The sequence below is a fragment of the Ovis canadensis genome, chromosome 21 (assembly GCF_042477335.2).
Source record: "Ovis canadensis isolate MfBH-ARS-UI-01 breed Bighorn chromosome 21, ARS-UI_OviCan_v2, whole genome shotgun sequence".
Taxonomy (NCBI): domain Eukaryota; kingdom Metazoa; phylum Chordata; class Mammalia; order Artiodactyla; family Bovidae; genus Ovis; species Ovis canadensis.
In genome coordinates, this window is record NC_091265.1 from 57,285,445 (window position 1) to 57,305,526 (window position 20,082).

The following is a 20,082-nucleotide window of genomic DNA, read 5'->3' on the forward strand; positions in this document are numbered from 1 at the left end:
ATAGAGGAAACTAGTGTTCATTAAACTAGCAGCTTTATTGCCTTTCAGGGTTCCCATCTTCACTTAAGCAGATTTCGAAGTGCTTGAGGGAGAAAAACCTGTAAGAAATGATGGAGATCAGGGAACAGGCCTTGAGAATCCTGGAGTGGGGTCACAGTGAGACTCTGGTCAGCCTGGGAGGCGGATGCCACGAAGGTCAGGAGTGGCTCGGCCTCTGGCCTCTGTTCAGTACTGCTCAGTCCCCGCAGCTCCCGGGTGACCTGAGCCTCAGTTGCCAGCCACTCTGCTCCCGAGCCAGCACCAGCTCCACCTCCTTCCTTGATTTGTTGCTGCAGGCGTCTCCGGGCACGCCGCCGCCCCTGCCACACACGGTGCCACAAGGCGCAGCGCCAGCTCACTGCGAGCGACACCCGCTTCTCGGCCTCAGCCTGAGACCCTTCACAGGCTGCCTCAGGTCCTCTGGGCCCCTGCTCGGCCAGCGCTGTGGTGCCTGACTGCCCCTCTTCTCTAGTGGCTAGATGCTTTCCAGTCATCAGGGGCAGCTCCCCCGGCTGCCCAGGGCTCCGCATCACCCAGTCCTGCACCGACTCTCCAACCTCTATGACCATCTCTTCCACGCCATCTTCACCGTGCTCCCCTGCACATCCCTGCTGCTCCTCTGGCTCCTCCTCACAGCTTTTTTTCTGTCCGTCTAGTTTTGCTCTTTTGCTTTTCCCTCCCTGGGGGGGCTCCTCAGGGCCACCTCCCTCTGACCGCAGTCTCTTGGTTCCCTGTTCTATATGGCACCCTAAGGCTTCCCTTAACACCTGGGCCAGCACAGCAGTGAGCTGGGTGAAGGAAGCAGGGGGTAAGGGGATAGGTGTCTCAGAGAGCATGGAGCTGGGGGAGCTGGGCTGCAGAAGGGGAAGCAGCCCCCAGTCCCGACCCCGGGAAGACCGCCGCTGGTACTGGAGGCTTCGACAGTAATTGGCTGCCGCTCGGCAACAGTTCTGTAGCCTCCCGGCCACTCGGCTGGTCACGTTGGCTGCCACATTGTGACTCAGGTCAAAGGGGTCCTGGAGATTCATGGGGCCGAGGCGCAGGCCCTCCGAGAGATTAGAGGGCAGGCCCCCTGCCACAGGTAGTGCCTGACCCTCCCGCAGGGACAGCAGGGAGCCACGAAGATCCCAACAAGAGACGCAGGAGAAGAACTGGGCCAGCAGGGAACCTGGAGGAAAGAGGAAGAGCAGGGAAGGGGGTCCCTTAGAGATCAGAACTGAGATCACCCTTGCGCCACAGCCATTCCCTGAGCTGGACTTGCCTTTTCCCTCCCAAGTGGCTCAGAGGAGTGCCAGAGCCAGGCTCCTCTGATCTCAATAAACAAGAGGTCAAACCTCTCTCCCCACAGTGACCCCCAGATACTGCCCCTTCACCCTGCTAGCAGCATAACCTTGGGCAAGCCACTTCATTACTTCAAGGCATAGTTTCTTCATCTGTAAAGTGGCAATAATGATATTAACTAACCCACAAGGGCTGCTGTGTGCCAGTAACTGTGTCATTAACACCACTTGTTAGTCCTCTCCCAGGCTCCCCAGACTCACTCAGAGGCTCCTTGTTGGTGCTGGGCTCCAGTCTTGAGGCATCTCTGGGGAAACTACAGTCCCAGCCATCAACCTCTACCTGTTCGCCTATGAAAGTAAAAAAGTTGAAGGTCACCCTGAAAGCAGGAAGATGGGTGGGGGCTTGGGGGGCGGATATGGTAGTGGCGGCAGAGATCTCATTCCCAGGAAGCTCAGTATGTCTAAGATGAAGAAGAGAGATGAAGGTTAGGAGATAGGTCGGGTGAAGGCCAGGCTGCTGTACCTGCTTTCTGGGTGAGCTGCGACACAGTGGGCAACACAGGAGGGTCCCTGGTCTGAAGGAAATAGATCACGAGCAAGGTCAGGGCGTAGTTATTGAGAAGTGGGCCACTCCCTGCATAAATAATTAATTCTGGTTAGATCAGAGGCAGTTCTGACCCTCTCCTTGGCAGTTTTCACAACCCCGCTTCCTTCTCTCCCCGAATCCCTGCCTCTGCCCCGACACCAACGCAGCCCCCAGTCTGTCCTGATTCATTCTCACCTGACAGCCCTCGACCCTGAGCCCAGCAGCGCAGAGTGTACACAAGGGGCCGTACTCGCCCATCCAGCTCAGAGCAGAGACTCAGGAAGCGGGAGTTGTGCAGGGCCAGCCTAAGACAGAGGGGAGACAGGGTGTCAGGGCTCAGGAGCTTGTCACCCCCCAGCTCTCACTCCAGACTTTCGTAATGGCGGCCAGCTGAAGAAGGCCAAAAGAGGGTTTCCCGGGGTGTTTCTCTGACATGGTCTGGAGAGAGTGTGTACAAAGGAACATCAAATGGGACGTCCCTAGTGGTGCCGTGGGTAAGAATCCGCCTGCCAATGCAGGGGACATGGGTTTAATCCCTGGTCTGGGAAGATTCCACATGCCTCGGAGCAACAAAGCCCCTGTGTCACAGCTACTGAAGCCCTCGTGCCCAGAGCCTGTGCGCAGCAACAAGAGAACCCCACAAACCACAACGAAGAGTAGCTCCCGCTCACCCCAACTTGAGAAGCCCCTGCAAGCAATGAACACCCAGTGCAGCCGAAAATAAATAATAATTTTAAAAAAAAGTGAATGTTGCTTCTTAAAAAAAAACAAAAAACACATCAAATGTGTTTGGGAATCACTATATCCTATAAATGTCTTGGAGAGTCACAGAGCATGTTATTAATAAGACTGATGAGAACACTTACTATGCAAAGAAACAAAGACGGGAAGGGAGAGGGAAGGAGGAAAGAGCAAGTAGGAGAGGAGGGAAGGGAGAAATTGGCCTGTCTTAATTTAGCATTTCCCAAACTTACTCAACCATGGAACTCTTTCCTAAATCCTTAAAATCAGTATCCCAGGAAACATACTTTCCAAACATTGAAATGAAAGCCAGACATGAGATAAGTGTCAGAAAGAGAGACGGGACTAAGTAAGGACAACTCAAGCCTCAGCTGGTGCAGGGTGCCTCCCTCCCCCTCCCTAGAGTACCAGCTGGCCTTCCCCCACCACCTCAAAGGTACCGGTTACTGAGGGAGATGTCACCATGGAGACCTGAAGGCCGATGGCAGAACCTGACCACAGGGCGCCGGGCAGAGGGCACGGTCTGGACTCGGTACACTCCAGGAACACAGCCCCGAAGGATGGATCCCACCAGCTCCAGCATGGCCCCCCCTTCTGCTTTCTCCCCCTTCAGGGCCTCTGCCAGTTCCACCGCCTTCCCCAGGTCCCCCTCTCCCTGGTCCTCCTGCAGCGGCGAGGCTGGAGGCAGGGACTGGGGAGAGGCGAGGGTCTCAGAGGCCAAAGCAGAGTCTGGAGTCCGAGGTGCCAGTGAGGAGGAAGGGGCTTCAAAGTCCAGGGCTTCCGAGTCTTGAGGAGAAGCTGGAGGTTGTGAGTCTGGAGGGGAGGCTGGGGTGCAGGCCAGGCCTTGAGGATCCAGTGGGGATGCCAGAGCTGAGTCCAAGGAGGGAGATTCTGGAGCCTTTGGGGCTGGCTGTGGATGGAAATGGGCTGGGTAACTGTCTCTCCTGCTGCCCCCTAACAGTCCATCTCTAAGATATATCTATTACAATTTATTATGGGCTGGGCCCTATTCTAAAGGCTTTATAAAAGTACTAACTCTTTTAATCCTTACAAGCCTTTTTTAAAATTAACCTTTTAATGCCATAAAATAAACAGTCTACATTTTACAAAAATATTACAGTCAGGAAAAGCAAAAACAGGTAGAGGAACTATTTCAGATTCAAGAAGACTAAAGGAGGAATTCCCTGGTGGTCCAATGGTTAGGACTCTGCACTTCCACTGCATGGGGCACAGGTCTGATTCCTGGTCAGGGAATGAAGATCTTGCAATTTTCATGGCACAGTCAAAAAAAACAAAAACAACCTTTTGCAGGGAAGAGATATATGGGAATTCTGTACTTTCTGCTCAATTCTGCTATGAATCTAAAACAGTTCTAAAAAATAGTTTATTTAAAAAATAATAACCCTTTCCTACTCCCAAGGCAGAAACTGTACATTAGATGTTACAAAACACAGATAAGCAAAAACATAATCCATTGTTGTATGGCATTTCATATATATCTCTCTCTCTCTCTCTCTTCCAGTAAGATATTACATGTGCCATTTTGAAATTTTTTTTCCCTGTTACAAATGTCACCTATTCCATGTTGGTTCATTTTATCCTATCCAATCACATCCATGTTTCTCCAATCATAACAACCCTTTCAGGCAGGTCCTATTATCCTCATTTTACAGATAGGAGCTAAGGCATGAGAGGTCAAGGGCTCGCCCAGCGTCACACGACCATTCCCACTAACTCTTCACAGCTGCCTCCACGGTCACATACCTGGGGCTCGTCCAGGTCCCCCAGATCCAGGAAGAGGTCAAGATCACAGCCGTGGACGTCAAAACTATTTATGGAGGAGCCAAAAGGATGGATTACACAGCCTGAGTGCCGAGAAGAGAATAAGGGTCATGAGACACTGCAGGGAATAAGTGGTAGAAAAACAACGTGGCACAAAGATGGAAAAGCAAGCAAGTGAACACCACTAGCTGAGGGAGGCTGGGGATGCAGACACAGACGGCTCAGACAGAGCGGGGCAGTGACTCACCAGGGAAGAACTCTGTGAAGACTTCCTGCATTAGGGCCACCACAAGGCTCCGAAGCTGCTGCTCAGCCTCGGAGAGCTCCCTCAGCCCCACGAGCTTCACCATTTGTGCTTCCACGTCTGGGGCCTCGGCCAGTGCTTTGATCAGCTGGTGACTGTCGGGGGCCACTCTTTTGGGGGACCTAGAGGCTGGGCTCTGGAACTCTTTCTGCTCCCGTGGCCGGACCCTCAGGCGATGTCCTCCCAGGCTGTGCTGGGGCTGTGACAAAACAGCTTCCCGGGCACCCAGGTCCCCCATCTCCACGATGGCAAACACTCCCTGTCAAACCACAACAGAGACAATGATGACAGTTCTGGAACCAAGAATCCAAACACACGGTCTAACAGTAGATGAGAATCTTCAAGATGGGGACCACCCTATAAATTGGAAATATTTGCTTCCAGTTTCTATAACATCAGGGAACATATTTATTTATTTTTTAGCTGTGACATAAGGCTTATGGAATGTTAATTCCCCAACCAGGGACTGAACCCTTGCCCTCGGCAGTGAAAGTGCAGAGTTCAAACCACTGGACCACCAGGGAATTCCTGCTGGGGAACATATTTAGAAAAGCAATTATCTTTCTCATTCAAATTGCACACATTTTATTCTCACCTAAGCCTGCCTCTGAAAAACTTCATTTTACTTATTTCATCAAACCCCAGTCATCCCAGTGACATTTCACTGGTTACACTAAACTCACCCCCTAACTTTTCCTGCTTTAATTCGATTCTTTTAATATTAAGAATCCATGTAATGATCACTGTGTTAAATGTAAACATAAACACATAAACCCTGTTTTTTTTAAGTCCATATTCTTTTTAAACTGATTTATTTATTTGGCTGCACTGGGTCTTATTTATGGCATGTGGGACCTAGTCTCCTGACCAGGGATTGAACCCAAGCCCTCTGCATTGGGAGCACAGTCTTAGCCACTGGACCACCACGGAAGTTCCCATTCCATATTCTTTTACATTCTCTTCAGTGGTAAAGTTAGAAACCTCATTCTGCTTATAAAAAGAAGCCCTCTATAGTAACTAAGACAGTGTGGTACTGTGACAAAACTTTAGCTAGACTCACTAAGAAAAAAAGAGCAAAGGCTCCGATAAATAAAATCAGAAAAGAAAGAAGAGAAATAACAGTGGATACCACAGAAATACAACCACAGAAATACAAAAGGCAAGAGAATATTATGAACATGAGCACCCATACACCAACAAACTGGACAACCTAGAGAAAGGGACAAATTCTTAGACTCACCCAACTTTCCAAGACTGAATCAGGAAGAAATGGAAAATCTGAATAGACTGATCATTAGGACAGAGACTGAGAGAGTAATCAAAAAGTTTCCCAAAAAACAAAAGTCTAGGATCATCAAAAATTTAATACCTATCCTTCTCAAACTACTCCAAAAAACTGAAGAGGAGAGAATACTTCCTAACTTATTTTTACAAAGTCAATGTCACCAATATAAAAACCAGACAGAGACAACACAAAAAAAGAAAACTACAGGCCATTATCTCTGGGGAACACAGATGCAAAAATCCTCAAAAAAGTATTAACAAATCCAATACAATAATACCTTAAAAGGATCATAAACCACAATCAAGTGGGGTTTATTTCAGGGATGAAGGGATGGTTTAACATCCATGAATCAATCAACACGACACATACTTTAACAAACTGAAGGATAAAAATATGATCATCTCAATAGATGCAGGAGGAAGCATGTGACAAGATTCAGTATTCATTTATAATAAAAATTCAATAAAAGCAGCATAGAAGGAATGTACCTCAACGTAATAAAAGTCGTATATGACAAACCCACAGTTAACATCATTCTCAACAGTAAAAAATTGAGAAAATTTCTTTAAAATCAGGAGCAAGGATGTTCATTCTCATCACTCTTATTTAGCACAGTCCCAGCCAGAACTAGGCAAGAAAAATAAATGAAGGGCATCAGATTGGGAAGGAAAAGCAAAATTATCACTGTTTTCAGGTGACATGACCTTATATATAGAACAGCCTAAAGCGCTTCCCTGGTGGCTCAATGGTAAAGACCCACCTGCCAACGCAGGGGACATGCATTGGTCTGGGAAGATTTCACACGCCACGGAGCAACTAAGTCTGTGCGCCACAACTACGGAGCCCGTGTGCTGCAACTACTGAAGCCCGCGCACCTACAGCCTGCGCTCCACAACAAGAGAAGCCACTGCAATGAGAACCCCGCGCACTGCAATAAAGAGTAGCCCCCGCTCACCAAAACTAGAAAAAGCCATGCACAGCAATGAAGACCTAGCTCAGCCAAAAGTAAAATAAAGTTCTTTAAAAAATCAGCTAAGTTTTCCCACATTCACTATGTACCAGACTCTCAGCCAAGTGTTATATATGAGTATCTATGTGGTAGGTACTAAGGCTTCCCTTGTGGCTCAGCAGTAAAGAATCGACCTCCAATGCAGGGATGCAGGAGATGAGGGTTCGATCCCTGGGTTGGGAAGATCCCCTGGAGGAGAGCATGGTAACCCACTCCACTATTCTTGCGTGGAGAGTCCCATGGACAGAGGAGTTTGGCAGGCTACAGTCTATTGGGTCACAGAGTCGGACATGACTGAGGCAACTGAGCATGCATGCCCGGTAGGTACTATTATCTCCATTTTATATCTGAGGAGACATGAATAGCAAGGTCAAGTAACTTGCTCAAGATCTTAGTTCCCTGACAGGGAAGCCTAGTGCAAAATTAGCAATTAACAAATATTTGGCAAATGAAAGACTGATAGAATAAATAAACGACCAACAAGGTCCCCAGTGACTAACTCTGACAAACTGATAAAATCCCAGCAGGGGTAGCGGGTGAGGGTGAGAGATACAAAGCTGGACTAGGACCCAAGTACTGCAGTGCCCAGCAAGGGCAAGTCACGTTAGGAACGAGCAGAAGCAATCTGCTGGTTCCTCTCCCTCGTTTCTTTTGGTGTGCAGCACACGTGACTCATTCTTTACCCGCAGAGTCACTCACTCTACCTTGTCCTTGTCCATGACAACACTGGCCACAGGTCCAAATGCCTGGAAGTACTCAGAGAGCTGAGTAGAATCCACATCCCGGGGAAAGCCACTGACAAACACGCTTCGAAGCCCCTGGGCCTTTCGAGTAGCTCGTAGTTCCACCAGGTGCCGGTGCTTCCGGCCTCCCAGGTGGGCATCAAGGCTGGGTCCTGCAAAGACAAGCGTGAGACAAAAGCATCTGAATCGCGCTTCAGTGTACCTACTCTGACTTTGTTCTCTGCATACCTAGATCCTAGTGATTCTTCCAAGCCGCTGAAAATGTGATTTTTGAATAACAAAGTCCTGGCTCCTTTCAGCTTCCTCTCTTGTCCATTTGTCTGTACAGCGCATTCTAAGTGGTCCCCAGGAGAACTAGCTGTACACAAGTATTTCTTAAACCACCTGTAAGTGCCAGATAGAGCAACACCTGTACACTGTGAAGAAACTAACAGGTAACTTATCTAGGTCATATATCAGTTCAGTTGCTCAGTCGTGTCCAACTCTTTGCAACACCATGGACTGTAGCACGCCAGGCTTCCCTGTCCATCACCAACTCCTGGAGCTTGCTCAAACTCATGTCCATCGAGGCAGTAATGCCATCCAACCATCTTATCCTCTGTCATCCCCTTCTCCTCCTGACTTCAATACATAGATGAACTAAATAAATCAGGACCCTACACTATCTCCCGCTAATCATTTCTGAGTATAATAGAGATTCCAAGGGCAGAATCAGAAGTCACACTACCAAGAAACAAATCCTAGCTCTGTCAAGCTGTATGAAATCTTGGGCAAGTAACTTAATCTCGCTATTCATGTCTCCTCAGGTATGAAATGGAGATATTAATACTTCCTACCACATAGATACTGTTCACACATAGCACTTGGCCCGACTCTGGGACATGGTGAATGTGGGGAATCTTAGCTGATTTTTTAATTTTCTATTGCCCTTTGAGTCAGCTGTTTGACATCACCAAGGGTTATGTGAGGCCAGAGAAGACTATTCTGGATTTCTGGCTTGCCCTACTGGACAGTGGTAGGGCATTTTTCATTCACAATGAAAAAGAAAAATGAAAGATCATGTTTAGGTGAGATTATGACTCCAGACTTCAGAAGCGGAAGCTGAGGTTTCACTGGGCCTCTTGCACTGTCATAAAAGGACGTGGTCCCCTTTTCCAAACCCACCTTTCAAAAGGCATACCACGCCACTTCACCATCTCTGCCTTTGGGGAGCTTCTCTTGTAGGGCTTCTTTCCCTACTACCTTCTCTGTGATCCTGCAGCTTTCCAAACAGAGGGTATTGAAAATTATCTCCATCTCTAGATTGGGAGCTTCCTCACCTCTCTAAATTCCCTCTCCCCGCCCTAGAGCTGGATGTCCAATACCTGACAGTTAAAGAGGGAATAAAATAACGAAATTTCCGTCGTGGAGATTTCAGATACCGGGACGTTGGGGTATAAGGTGCTGGGACTCTCTCCACTTTGGAATCCCCCCGGACGCCTGAGAGAAAACGGAAGTGAGACCCTACCAACAGACTTGGCAAGAACTATGACCTGTAACCCTAATCCTCACTAGGACCCCAAAACGAAACCGCCCCCCGAGTAGCCACCGCTTACGGTTGGCTGTAGTGATGTGGCAGAGGCAGCAGCGGAAACCCCCACGAGGCAGCGGCTCGATATCGGAATCCACTGCAGCCATCGTGACGCTCCGGTACTAACAAAATGCAACCACCTCAGCCACGACCGGAACTCCCTCCTACAAACGGCAACACACAGAAGCAACTTCCGCCGGTCCGGTAGGAAGTGACGCACCGTCGGCCAATCGCGCGGTACACTCTGCTGAAACCGAGCTCTTTCGGCTCAGGGTTCCGTCTCCTGCCGGAGTTAGGTCTCTATCCGCGCTTGGAAAACTGTCCACGATGCTTATCTGCATGCGGTAAGCCAATTGGTGTGTTCTGAGCGGTTGAGACGTTGATTGGCCCCAAGACCATGAATATTCACAAGGCAGCCACTTGGTCTGAGCCGGGTTTCTGGCCCGGCCCCCTCCTTGACAGCCGGCGGTTTCCTTGCTGGATGACCTAGGGCAGGTGCCCTCCTTCGCGGGGCAGCAGAGACCCGTGGGGTTGTATCCTCAACCCCATATTTACCTGGTAGATAAAGGCGAGTCCTTCACGAAGCCCGGGCTGTTCCTAGTCTCCAAACCTCCTGAGGACTCTTATCCTCTTCCCTCTGCCGTCGGTCCTTTCTCAGAATGGTGTTCTGCGCCCGCTTCCTAGCCCTGATTGAGGAGCTCTTCCCCCCGCCCGCGCACCTTTAGAACTCCACGGGCTCACAGCCAGATGGCCTTTCTTCTTCGATAGCCATCTGCGTGGAGTATTCACCAGATGCCAGAGCCTCCCGCCCATTTAAAGGCATGCAGCGGAAACTGCTGTGATGGCAACTGCGTAAAAACATTGGAGGGTGCTGATACAACCGCAGACCGTTGTAGTGGTCATTTCTCCCGACACCAGAGGTGTTGGCTTAGGCCAGGAAGAGAGCAAGTTTGCTGAGGAGGCCCCAGGGACAGGGACCATGAGATAGAGGGGCCTATCAGCTGGGCTGAGCAGCTTACTGTGTTGATCAACCCACATCAGGCTGTGAGAAGAGCAGCGGACCTGAGTCAGGCGTCTCAAACTAAACTCGAGGTAAGTCTGCTGCTTAGGCTTTTCCCCATCTCTAAAGAAAGTGCTCAAGGAGCACACAGTAAGCTGAACTTCTCTCTCCTAAGGTGCTCCTCTCATTGGAACCAGCTCGTGTCTGTCTCCCAAACCCCAAAAGGCAGGAAACACCACAAGGGGGACCTCAGTATCAAAGCAGCTGCTGAGGCTGGCTGTGGGGATCCTTGAAGTAGCAGAAAAGTAGGTGGCATGATCCTATAGTACCCTCCAAAGTGGACTACATCCCAGAATTCCTTCAATAAAAAGAAGAGGGGAGTAAGAGTTGGGAAATAAAGAAGAAACTAGACACACACACACACACACACACACACCCTCACATCATATTGTAGGGAGCTGGGGAGCAGTCTGGACTCCACATGAAAGCAAAATGAGAGCAAGCCACCTGTCCAGGCTACATAGCACATAAAGTTGTTCCCAGAGCAAGCCCCATCTGCACCTTCTCTATTGTGCTTTGTCCTTTATTTTCCCAATCCAAGACATACACCCCAACACATACACACACACACACCCTCCTATAGAAACCACCAAACACCCCCTCCTATAGAAGCCACCACACACACACACAGCAGAGAATAGCTGAGCCAGGAGGAGCTGAAGAAAACAGCTTTTTATTTGTTACTATAAGAACCAATTACAGAATCCGAGGTTAAAAAAACAGACAAAAGGTCTTTATTTCTGAGAACTGGCGTACAAAAGGCAGAGGGGACAAGGGGAGGGAAGGAAAGAGCGAGCATAGGCTGGGATTGATACCAGCTTAGGGGCTTCAAACTCCAATTAGGAAAGTCCGGACACCGGACGGCAAGAGAAACCCCCAATTAGGAAAAAAAAAAAAAAGACATGGCAGTCATGGCAGTGCACGCCCCCCTCCCCCAACCAGATACCACCTGGTATCTGTTTACTCTTCCCCTCCCCCATCCCCTTTCACAAAGGGAGGCAAAATTTTTAAAAAATTAAAAAACCCTCCCCCCCAAACTGTCCAAGACAACTGTGGGTCCTACCCCCCAAAACAGGCTAGGTCCCCACAATGAGCCAAGATCCTGCAGTCTGCCCTCCACCACCAGGCATGGAGAGGCATTAGAAGGGGACAAGCCTCCAAGTGCTAACACCAGAGGGCGCCCGGCCCCTCCAAGGACACACTCATTTGCTCCCTCCCTCCTTCACTCCTCATTCCCTTTGATACTAGAGGGAAGGGAGGCTAGGTGCCCTGTGCACCCACCCTCTAGCTTTCAGCCCACCTCCCTTCCCCACAGATGCTCAATCTTCCAGGACAATGGGCTCATTAGTGCTGGCAGGATGTGACGATGGAGGAAGAGGGACTGGGGGCCGCACTGCCATCAGCGGTGGCTTCACCTTCAAGGGCAAATTGGGTCTGCGGGCAGCTCTCCGCATTTCCAGGTGGGTCAGAGCCTTCCGCAGGGCTCTGGCCGGCAAGAGAAGAGGCAGCAAAAAAACCAAAGACCACCAAGGTGAAGCTCCACATTCCACTACGATGCCACCTTCCAGCCCATCTTTTCCCAGCATCCCGCCCCCGCAACCCAGTCTCGTGGAGCTGCTCTTGCTCAGATCCTATTTTCTTTCCCATACCCACCCATCTGGGTTGTTGACCTCTCGGCCCCTCCCATGGTGGGCTCCCTACCTGGTATCTTTTGTGGCCACAAACACTACAGGATTAGGTGCATCAGCTGGGTTGAGTTTCTGACGCTTGGCTGCTGGCTGTGAGCTTGAGCGAATCCCTGAGGCCATAGGCCTTCCGTTGGCAGAGAAAGGAACTCCTGCCATCTGGAAAAAGGTGGGGCAACACAATGAGAGAGGGGACTCCCAATCACCTATCAGATATAAAAGCCCACCCAACTCCACTTGGCCCACTCACAGTCTCATAGGCCCGTTTCACCATGATGCCCCCCAGTCCCCGGTTCTGAGTCAGCTGATTTCTGTTGATCGGTGTCTTGGTACCCCGAGGTGTTTTTGGTTTCAGAGGTGCCTGGGCCACTGTCGGAAAAAAATTAAAAGAAACCTTAGAGAACGTTCACACTTTCTCTATGAATACCCGAAAGTAGTGATGGGAGAGGGGTCTGACAAGTAATTAGCAGTATTTCGAAAGTCACATATGAACATGTTCTTATCAATCAGTATGTAATTATACTGGATAGCTTATGAGAAGAACATTTTTATCCTACAAAAGTACAGTTAAGACTAAACCTCTTTGGACTCAGAAAGAAAAAAGCAGAGGAAGAGAAGGGTCTTGATAATAAAAGCCAGACACCACCTAGCAGCTCCCCATCCTAAACCCACCCTGAGTCACCTAGCTCCCCATCCCTTACCCAGATCTTTGACGATAGCTGCCAGGGGCAGCCGCACCAGAGGGTGAATCTTCAGTGGAGTCTTGGCAGCCTTAGGAAGTCGAATGGAGCCTGGAGAACAAAGACGACAGCTTCTGAAGGTGCGCCACCATTCAGGTCTCTCCGGGGCCAGGAGCCGCACTGTGCAGCATGCAGGACCCCAGCTCCCTAACCAGGAAGTGCACCTGCTCCCCCTGCACTGGGAGTGTGGAGTCTCAAGCCCTGCACTACCAGGGAGTCCCAAGGAACCATGTCTAATCCATAACAAGTCCTTGCGGCCTACTACCTCTGCTGTCATTAAACACCCAGAGAAAACCCTGGTCTCTGGCCACAGCAACCCGCACGTGCCACCAGCCCAGCACTCCTGCCCTTACACTCTGCCTTGATGGCGTTGGCATTGATAGGGGCGTAGGGTCGCCGGGCAGCCCTCCTCGGCTGTAACAGGTCCCTGCACATGCGTCTGGCGAGACGGGTCAGCTTCGTGGTCTGGAGCAGGAATGTTTGCCTGTTCTTAGCCAGCAGCTTGGCCCGGTTGGCGCTGGTTGTATAGGGGGAGAGACCTTGGGCTTCTGGTCTGGACAAATGACCCCTCGAGTGTGGCTCCTGGAAGGACACAGGATAAAGGGAGAACAGTCAGTCACCAAGGCTCCCTTCTTCCACTGTCAGCAGAGGATTTATTCCCGCCTGATTTCTTTGTTGCTGTCCTGACCACCTGGCTCCCCAACCACTACCAAGTCCCACCCCCGCCACCTGCAGTCAAGCCATCACCTTACTGGAGCTGGGTGTCCTGGCCTTCGCCTAAAGCTCACATCAATTAGCTTACTGCTCTCCCCAACTGCTCCTCATCCATCCTTACTGTGGTGCCCCGAGCAGCCCCCTCAAGCTGAGTTGGGGTCTTCAGTCCCCCGTACTTCTTCCAGTAGATCCAACAGGAAGCACAGAGGCGGCACTGCATGTTGGGTGGGCCCCAGGCGTACCACTGGGCAGACTGTGTGGCTGTGGGAGCATGAGCGGAGGGAACAGTCAGGAGGTAAATGCCACTTGAGCCTCTGAGGCAAACACCCCACTCACCCCCAGCAGCCCTTATCCCTCTCTGGAACTCACTGTGGCAACTCTCACAAGTCAGGCCCTTTTGGAATCCAGCCCCATTCATGCCAGGTTTTGAGCCCACAGAGATTATCTGGTTAGGGTTTGGTTTGGTGCTGATGGGAGAGAAACCAGGAACTGGTCAAGACTTCCACTTTGTCCCCATAATTTGCCGCTGTCTCCTGTGCACCCCCATCACTTAGGAAAGCACAGGTTAGGGGCGGAGAGAAGAAACACACCCTTACCCATCATACTTACTAGGTAGGGATGTAGACTTGTTTTAGTTTGCTGTCTGCTTCAGCAGCTTTCAATCTTTTCTGCGGGAAGGAGAAAAAGGAAAAAGGATCAGAGCATCTCAGCGGGGGGTGGTGGGTGGTGTCATCAACTTCAAAAGCAGAGGTGAGCAGGGGTCCTCTGGTCCAGCCTCCCCAGCCCAGATCTTACCTGTTGAATGTATCGGTCTGTGGTTTTCCACATGTAATAAAACTGAACTATGCTGGCCAGTGACTTCCAGGGTAGCTGAAGAGACGGAGAGAAGGGTGAGCTGGGATCTGGTCCCAGAGCCTCGTTCCCTCATCTGCCACCTCTTCCACCTCTCCTAGCTCCAGCCACTTACAAAGTCCTGGCGAATATCATTGAAATCCTTCCCATACTTCTCCAGGGCCTCTTCAAACAGCATGGCCTCTGAGGCTGACCATTCCTCCATCTCATCCCGACACAACACGGGCCCGCCCTGGGGCACCAGGGTCGACATGGCCTTAGCCAGGTCATAGCCATTCCTCTGCAACGTATCCATTGCGTGAAACTACAGGAAAGGTGGGAAGCGATGCTGATGACCTGAAACTCTCAGCACCAGTCCCCTGCTGCTCTTTAAGTACTCCCCCCACCTCAGAGATAACCTCCTCCCTGCAGAGTCCCGAGGCTCTGCAGGTCCCTGCAAAACACAGCCTACCCATCTACCCACCAACTTTTGCTCACCAGGGTGATATCTCGGGAGGCAGCGGCTGCACTCATGTGCAGGCTTGGCTGCCGAATGGAGCTGCTGCAATCTAGGGCTCTTGCGAAGGTCCCCACAGCTCTAAAGGAGAGAGTGAGAAGTCAGGGAAAGAAAGTTCGAGTGGGCTGAGGAATCAAGCCAGATGAGGTGGGTTGGGGGGGGGGGGGGGAGCGGGGGCGGAGGACAACACCCAGGCCAAAAATAATTAAAAGTCCATCTCTTAAGAACATGACTCAGAACTATGTCCACACCGCCCACAGCCCATCTTCCCCATCCACCCACCCCTCACCGGGCCACCACGAGAAACTGATCAATCTGCCGGTCTGTGAGAGGGTTGTCTGGATCCCAGACTTTCATCTCCATCTTCTGTTGGTTCCGATTATCAGATTCTCCTGGGGAGTGGAGAAATGGTTATCATCCAGGAGAAAAATAGGTGCCTTGACACAGGAACACCTCATCTCCTCCTTGGATTCTATTAGCCACCTTAACTCTCAGACTTCTCTTCCCAGTGTGCCCATCTGCCCCCTTCAGGTTCCTAAGGTCCCAGTCTAGCCGGGTCATTAACACAGAGCCACGCAGACTGTGCACCACACAAAGCCAAGGCCCACCACTCAGAGACTTTGATCTTAAGATATCCCAGTGGTCATAACCCAGTCTCTCCTGCTGCGTACCCTCTGCCAGGCGATCTGGGATCTCAGCTTGGTATTTGCAACCAACTCGGATCTCTCCCTGATCAGCTAGAAGTGTCTTCTGCATAGGGTCAAACACCAGTGAGTAAAAAAAGCAGTCCTGGAGACAGAAAGAGAGAAAGTAAGCTGGGCAGCAGTCCTCATAGGCAGGGGACACGGGGGTTATCTGGAGTTCCCAAGACAGGCAGACTGTCAACCTGTACCTGATCCCAGTCAGACTTTCTTCCTGCCTTTCGGGGCAATACCCACTTCCCTCCCTCTTCTCCCAACACTTCTTTCTCACCTCCTTTTCCAGGTACTGGCTCAGGATATCTGTCTCATTCAAGAGGGTCACACTGCATTTCCCCCTACAGGAGAGAGGTCAGAAAACCCTGGGTGAGCTCATTTCCTCCGTGCGGCATCTCCCACACACTAGCCCCTCCTCTCCACCTTCTAAATAAGTGCATGCAAGCCACAGTGGCTCTGACTGCCCCATACCTTATGTGGGTGGCTGGCAATGATTCGAATTGCCGAGAAAGAAAAAGTTCTCGGTGCTTCAGTTGATGTCGCTGCTGTTCTGACACCCCTGGCTGCTTCGATTCCTCCTCAAACTCCCCTGGGAGATTTAGGAGGAAGAAAGCAAGTCAGAAACTAATTCAGAAAGAAGCCACCTTAAAAACTCTAACCCAGGGAAAATATTTTATGTTTTCCTCACATTCCTCAAGGACCTGCCTTCCATATCCTCACCACACCACCCTTACCTCTTAGCCCGCCCCTGTCGCCATCACAGGTGCTCCCAACTCTTCATCACTAATGAGGGCTTTTAGGGAAGAGCTGCTCAGGGTACAAGGGCTTCCCAGGTGGCTCATGGGTAAAGAATCTGCCTGCCAATCAATGCAGGAGATGGGCTTGGATCCCTGGGAGGGGAAGATACCCTGGAGAAAGAAATGGCAACCTGCTCCCAGTAGTCTTGCTTGGGAAATCCCGTGGACAGAGAAGCGGGCAAGCTATGTTCATGGGGTCACAGAGTCAGACACAACTGTACATACACACGCTGAGAGTACAAAGGCTGCCACAGAAACACATGGCAAACCCAGGTGCCAATGCTCAGATACCACTCATATGGCACAAATCTGCCCACACCAGGCCCAGCAAGAATATTGCACTTGTCTCTTTCTTGCTAAACTAACCTGGGGTCCAGAAATTCAGTGACGATAAATAAATAAATAAAAGCATCAAACAAAATTGTGTTTACCAGTTCTGCAAATTTCAGGAGACTCTGCTCTTAAACATCACATGCAACCCTTACTCTCTTGTTTTCTACTTGCTAATAATAGTTTGTTTTGGGGGCTCTCAAGGACAGTACCTCTCAAGCCAGTGCCAACACCTTATTCCCCAAGGAGCTGCAACTTGCCCTGAAACCTTAGTGGAAAGGGTTAACTTGGTTGGGTGCCAACCAAACAGGGAGGGGGCAGAAGAGCCACAGGCCCAGGCTCATTGGTGCATTGTTCCCAACCTCAAGGAGAAGGGGGGGGCAGGGGTGTGCAGTAGGCTCCACCCCTTGCCTGTGTGCTCCGGAAACCCTGTGCTAAGGCAAGGGGGACCACACCCCCCACAGCCTTTCCGATTGGACAAGACCAAGGTCAGCCCCTGCCAGACAGGGTTGGAAACCCCAGAGAGCCAGAGAACTTGGTCGGCCCAGGTCCTCCTTAACCCCTTCACGCCCAATGCTCAAAGAAGCCCAAAATAAGGAAAATAATTTAGAAAGGAAGAACAAGAGAAAGGGGAAAGAAAGCCAAAGCAGGAAAGGAAAAAGAAACTATAAGAAAACAGAAAGCTGTGTATCTAAAAAGATGAAAGCATCAAGAGAAGCAGGATAGGCTGAAAAGAAAAGGGAAAGATGTAAAATGGAGTCCAGGGCTAGGTGAGTCCTAGGCTATGTGAGAATAGAGAAAAAGCGCAAGAAAATGTTCCTGGCTTCCTATTTTCTCCCATCAGTGTAGTCTTACCACCTCATGATCACACCAAAAACCTGCCTTCCTATTATGCAGGCTTCTCAGTCCAGTCTCTTCTCTTCACCTGACCTTCGCAGTCACCACCTATCATCCCAACACAACCGAAACTGTCCCCCTAGAGATCTGCTTCTCTAAAGTGCTTCCTCATCCCCGATTTACATACTATCATCTCTTTAACATACACCATTCACAAAGGCAGATTCAAAAATACACACTCACACACAAGCCAAATTCTGGCTTTCCTTATCATGGCCTCTCCACCTTGCTTCTAACCCAACATGTAAAAACAGGCCTCCCTCTGCAGACCAGGCACTTCCCACCCCCAAACTCACACCCCTGCCTTGGGCATGCTACAAGAGAACACCTGCAGGGACATGCCCAGGCTTCAGATCATGGGCAGGGGGAGACAGGGAAACCGGGGGTGGGGACAAAGACACTCACTGGCATTACTATCAGCCAGGCTGTTGAGGCTACTCGAAATGTCCCTTCGCCGGAAAAGGCACACAACCTTTGCCTCCACGTTTCCATTTGCAGTCTAAGGAGAGAAAAAACGGTGGTGAAAACTAATCATTTGAAAGTGGAAATGCATAAAGAAGAGACTAACATCAGTGAACAAGTTTCTAAAGGATGTAAGAAAAACTCAAATTATGAATCAAGAGATTCACATTTAAAGACAGACTTCCAAATCCCTTTCCTCAGCCCCCCAAAAAACAGAACAGTAAAGTTCCCACTAAACTCTTAACAGCCTTTCCTGAAAGCGTGGAAGAAATGAATGAATGAATATGCATGGGTACTTAGGACAGGGTTTCTGTTATCTCTTGTCTCTCATTCACCTGAAGTTACAGATCTCTGAAAAAAGAAGACGGAGGTTGCTGGGTAGGGGGGGAGTGGCGGGCCTCTGCTCTACTCACCTTGTTGAGCTCTTCAATCCTTCTAACCAGGTAAGGATTGCTGGAGGAGTTCTCAAAATAGACGTAATCTGTAGGAGGGGGTGGGGAAGAACCGGGAAGATCAGAGGAGTAGATGGGAGAGTCCAGCACCAGAGTGGGAGGAGCGAAAGGAGGCCTGAGTAGACCAAAAGGAGATAAGGGTCTAGGTAGAGAGGACGCAGAAATGTGGAAGTGTACAGACTAGCAGAAAATAATGGACGGACGTTCCACCCCCTAATCACCCAGTTATTAAATCAGATCCTCCGCTCAAAAGTGAGCCTTAAGAAGGAGACAAGAGAAGCAGGGGGTTCCCCTGCTCAGCAGTCCCCACAACTCAGCGATGGAGTTGCATCCCGGTCTCGTTCAGGAGAGCAATTGCTCACCCCTGTACAGGGCCCCCACCTTTGTGAACCGAGGCGCACAATAACGCCTGGGAAAAGGAAACCTCCCGGCCGCTCCCCCGTTGGTGGCCAAGCAGTTGCGCCGGCCCTTCGCGCCCCCTGCCTGCCCTGTCAGCCCCTTTGGAACCACTTTCGCAAGCCCACTCCACGACCCCGGCGGCCCAGACGCTGCCCTGAGAGTGCCGTCGGGCCGCCCGCAGCCTCCCCGGGAGTCTCGGAGCCCGGGCGCGTCGCGATCCCCGCGCCCTCGCTCCCCATGCTCCCGGTTCCGGTTCCGGTCCGCGCTCTGGACCACGCCGCCCCAGACGCGGGTCCCCGCGCCGCTGGGAGCCGAGCCTCTCCCGCCCCGAGTCCCGAAGCCCCTAACACCCGGTACTCACCCCCCACTCGGTACATGTTGGCCGCCATGGCCGTTCCCGCCGCCGCCGCCGCCGCCTCCGGCCGCACAAAGGGGTCCGGAAGGCTCCCGAGGGCAGGACTCGAAGCGAAGCCCTGAGCGCGGGGCCGGCGCTTCGCAGAAGTCTCAGTCGGGCCCGCGCAGCCGGCGCCTCCGCAGCCTCAGCCGTCGCGGCTCATCCCGGCCCGCGCTGTCGCCGCCGCCTCTATAGCCTCACGCCCGGGACGCCGAGACCGGCGCCGGTCCGCTCGGCTTCTTCCGGAACGAGCTCGGATCCCGCCGGACCGGAGGCAGGCTGCAACTACCTCCGCCCTCGCCGAGTCCCACCAGACGTTGGACTCTGAGGGCCGCCGCGAAGACTTGCCGGCCCGCCTCGGGGGTCGCCTCCTTCCGGAACACCTTCGGCGGATCCGGAGAACAAGGCCCAGCACTCGGCTCCGGTCGGAGAGCAAGCCCGCAAAGCTCGGCTACTTCCGGAAGAAGTTCGGCTCCCTCCGGCCAACCGCAGCCCGGCACTCGGCTATTTCCGTTGCGGCTCGGCCCCGCCTCCGAGGGCGGGGAGAGGAGTTGGGCTTAACTCTCTGCTAGCCGGAGTCTTGCAGCTCCACCAGCGGCCGCGAAAAACTCGAAGCGCCTTTGAGCCTCGCAGTTATTTGCAAGAGGCTTCGCCTGTTATTTGCATAAAAAGTCCACCCTCCCTCACCTTTTCCGCATTCCCCTTTGCCTTCCTCCCCACCCCCATAAAGCCCCGAGGCGCCCAGCCGCGCCCCACAAAAGGATCGGGAG

General features: G+C 51.4%; 2 protein-coding genes and 1 long non-coding RNA gene across 3 annotated transcripts; 1 reads left to right on the plus strand and 2 right to left on the minus strand.

Moving 5' to 3' along the window:
* Nucleotides 1-16: 16 nt before the first annotated feature.
* TUT1 (terminal uridylyl transferase 1, U6 snRNA-specific) lies at nucleotides 17-9,668 on the minus strand. Its single transcript, XM_069565968.1, has 9 exons — nucleotides 9,365-9,668; nucleotides 7,731-7,921; nucleotides 4,676-4,991; nucleotides 4,411-4,511; nucleotides 3,087-3,556; nucleotides 2,101-2,210; nucleotides 1,843-1,953; nucleotides 1,581-1,667; nucleotides 17-1,207 (listed from the first exon to the last, which is right to left on the minus strand). Exons 1-9 carry the CDS (start codon nucleotides 9,444-9,446, stop codon nucleotides 60-62), a joined length of 2,616 nt encoding a protein of 871 aa, XP_069422069.1. The 5' UTR covers nucleotides 9,447-9,668; the 3' UTR covers nucleotides 17-59.
* On the plus strand, nucleotides 9,576-11,246 carry LOC138426947 (uncharacterized). Its single transcript, XR_011251842.1, has 3 exons — nucleotides 9,576-9,683; nucleotides 10,381-10,431; nucleotides 10,515-11,246. It is a non-coding gene; the product is annotated as an uncharacterized lncRNA (long non-coding RNA).
* On the minus strand, nucleotides 11,057-20,081 carry MTA2 (metastasis associated 1 family member 2). The gene is made up of 18 exons (XM_069565969.1): nucleotides 19,280-20,081; nucleotides 18,481-18,548; nucleotides 18,011-18,104; nucleotides 16,053-16,170; nucleotides 15,859-15,922; nucleotides 15,558-15,675; nucleotides 15,176-15,278; nucleotides 14,868-14,967; nucleotides 14,506-14,694; nucleotides 14,334-14,408; nucleotides 14,148-14,206; nucleotides 13,908-14,005; nucleotides 13,660-13,799; nucleotides 13,178-13,406; nucleotides 12,786-12,875; nucleotides 12,335-12,453; nucleotides 12,101-12,243; nucleotides 11,057-11,884 (listed from the first exon to the last, which is right to left on the minus strand). Exons 1-18 carry the CDS (start codon nucleotides 19,305-19,307, stop codon nucleotides 11,719-11,721), a joined length of 2,001 nt encoding a protein of 666 aa, XP_069422070.1. The 5' UTR covers nucleotides 19,308-20,081; the 3' UTR covers nucleotides 11,057-11,718.
* Nucleotide 20,082: the final 1 nt, after the last annotated feature.

Coding starts and splice junctions, on each gene's coding strand:
- TUT1 (XM_069565968.1), bottom strand. CDS start 9,446: ATGGCTGCAGTGGATTCCGATATCGAGCCGCTGCCTCGTGGGGGTTTC. Junction 1,668..1,842: donor GCAGCTCACCCAGAAAGCAG/GTACAGCAGCCT, acceptor TTACTTTCATAG/GCGAACAGGTAGAGGTTGAT. Junction 1,208..1,580: donor CACCAACAAGGAGCCTCTGA/GTGAGTCTGGGG, acceptor TCTTTCCTCCAG/GTTCCCTGCTGGCCCAGTTC.
- MTA2 (XM_069565969.1), bottom strand. CDS start 19,307: ATGGCGGCCAACATGTACCGAGTGGGGG. Junction 16,171..18,010: donor CCTGGCTGATAGTAATGCCA/GTGAGTGTCTTT, acceptor TAAATCTCCCAG/GGGAGTTTGAGGAGGAATCG. Junction 12,244..12,334: donor TGAAACGGGCCTATGAGACT/GTGAGTGGGCCA, acceptor ACCTTTTTCCAG/ATGGCAGGAGTTCCTTTCTC.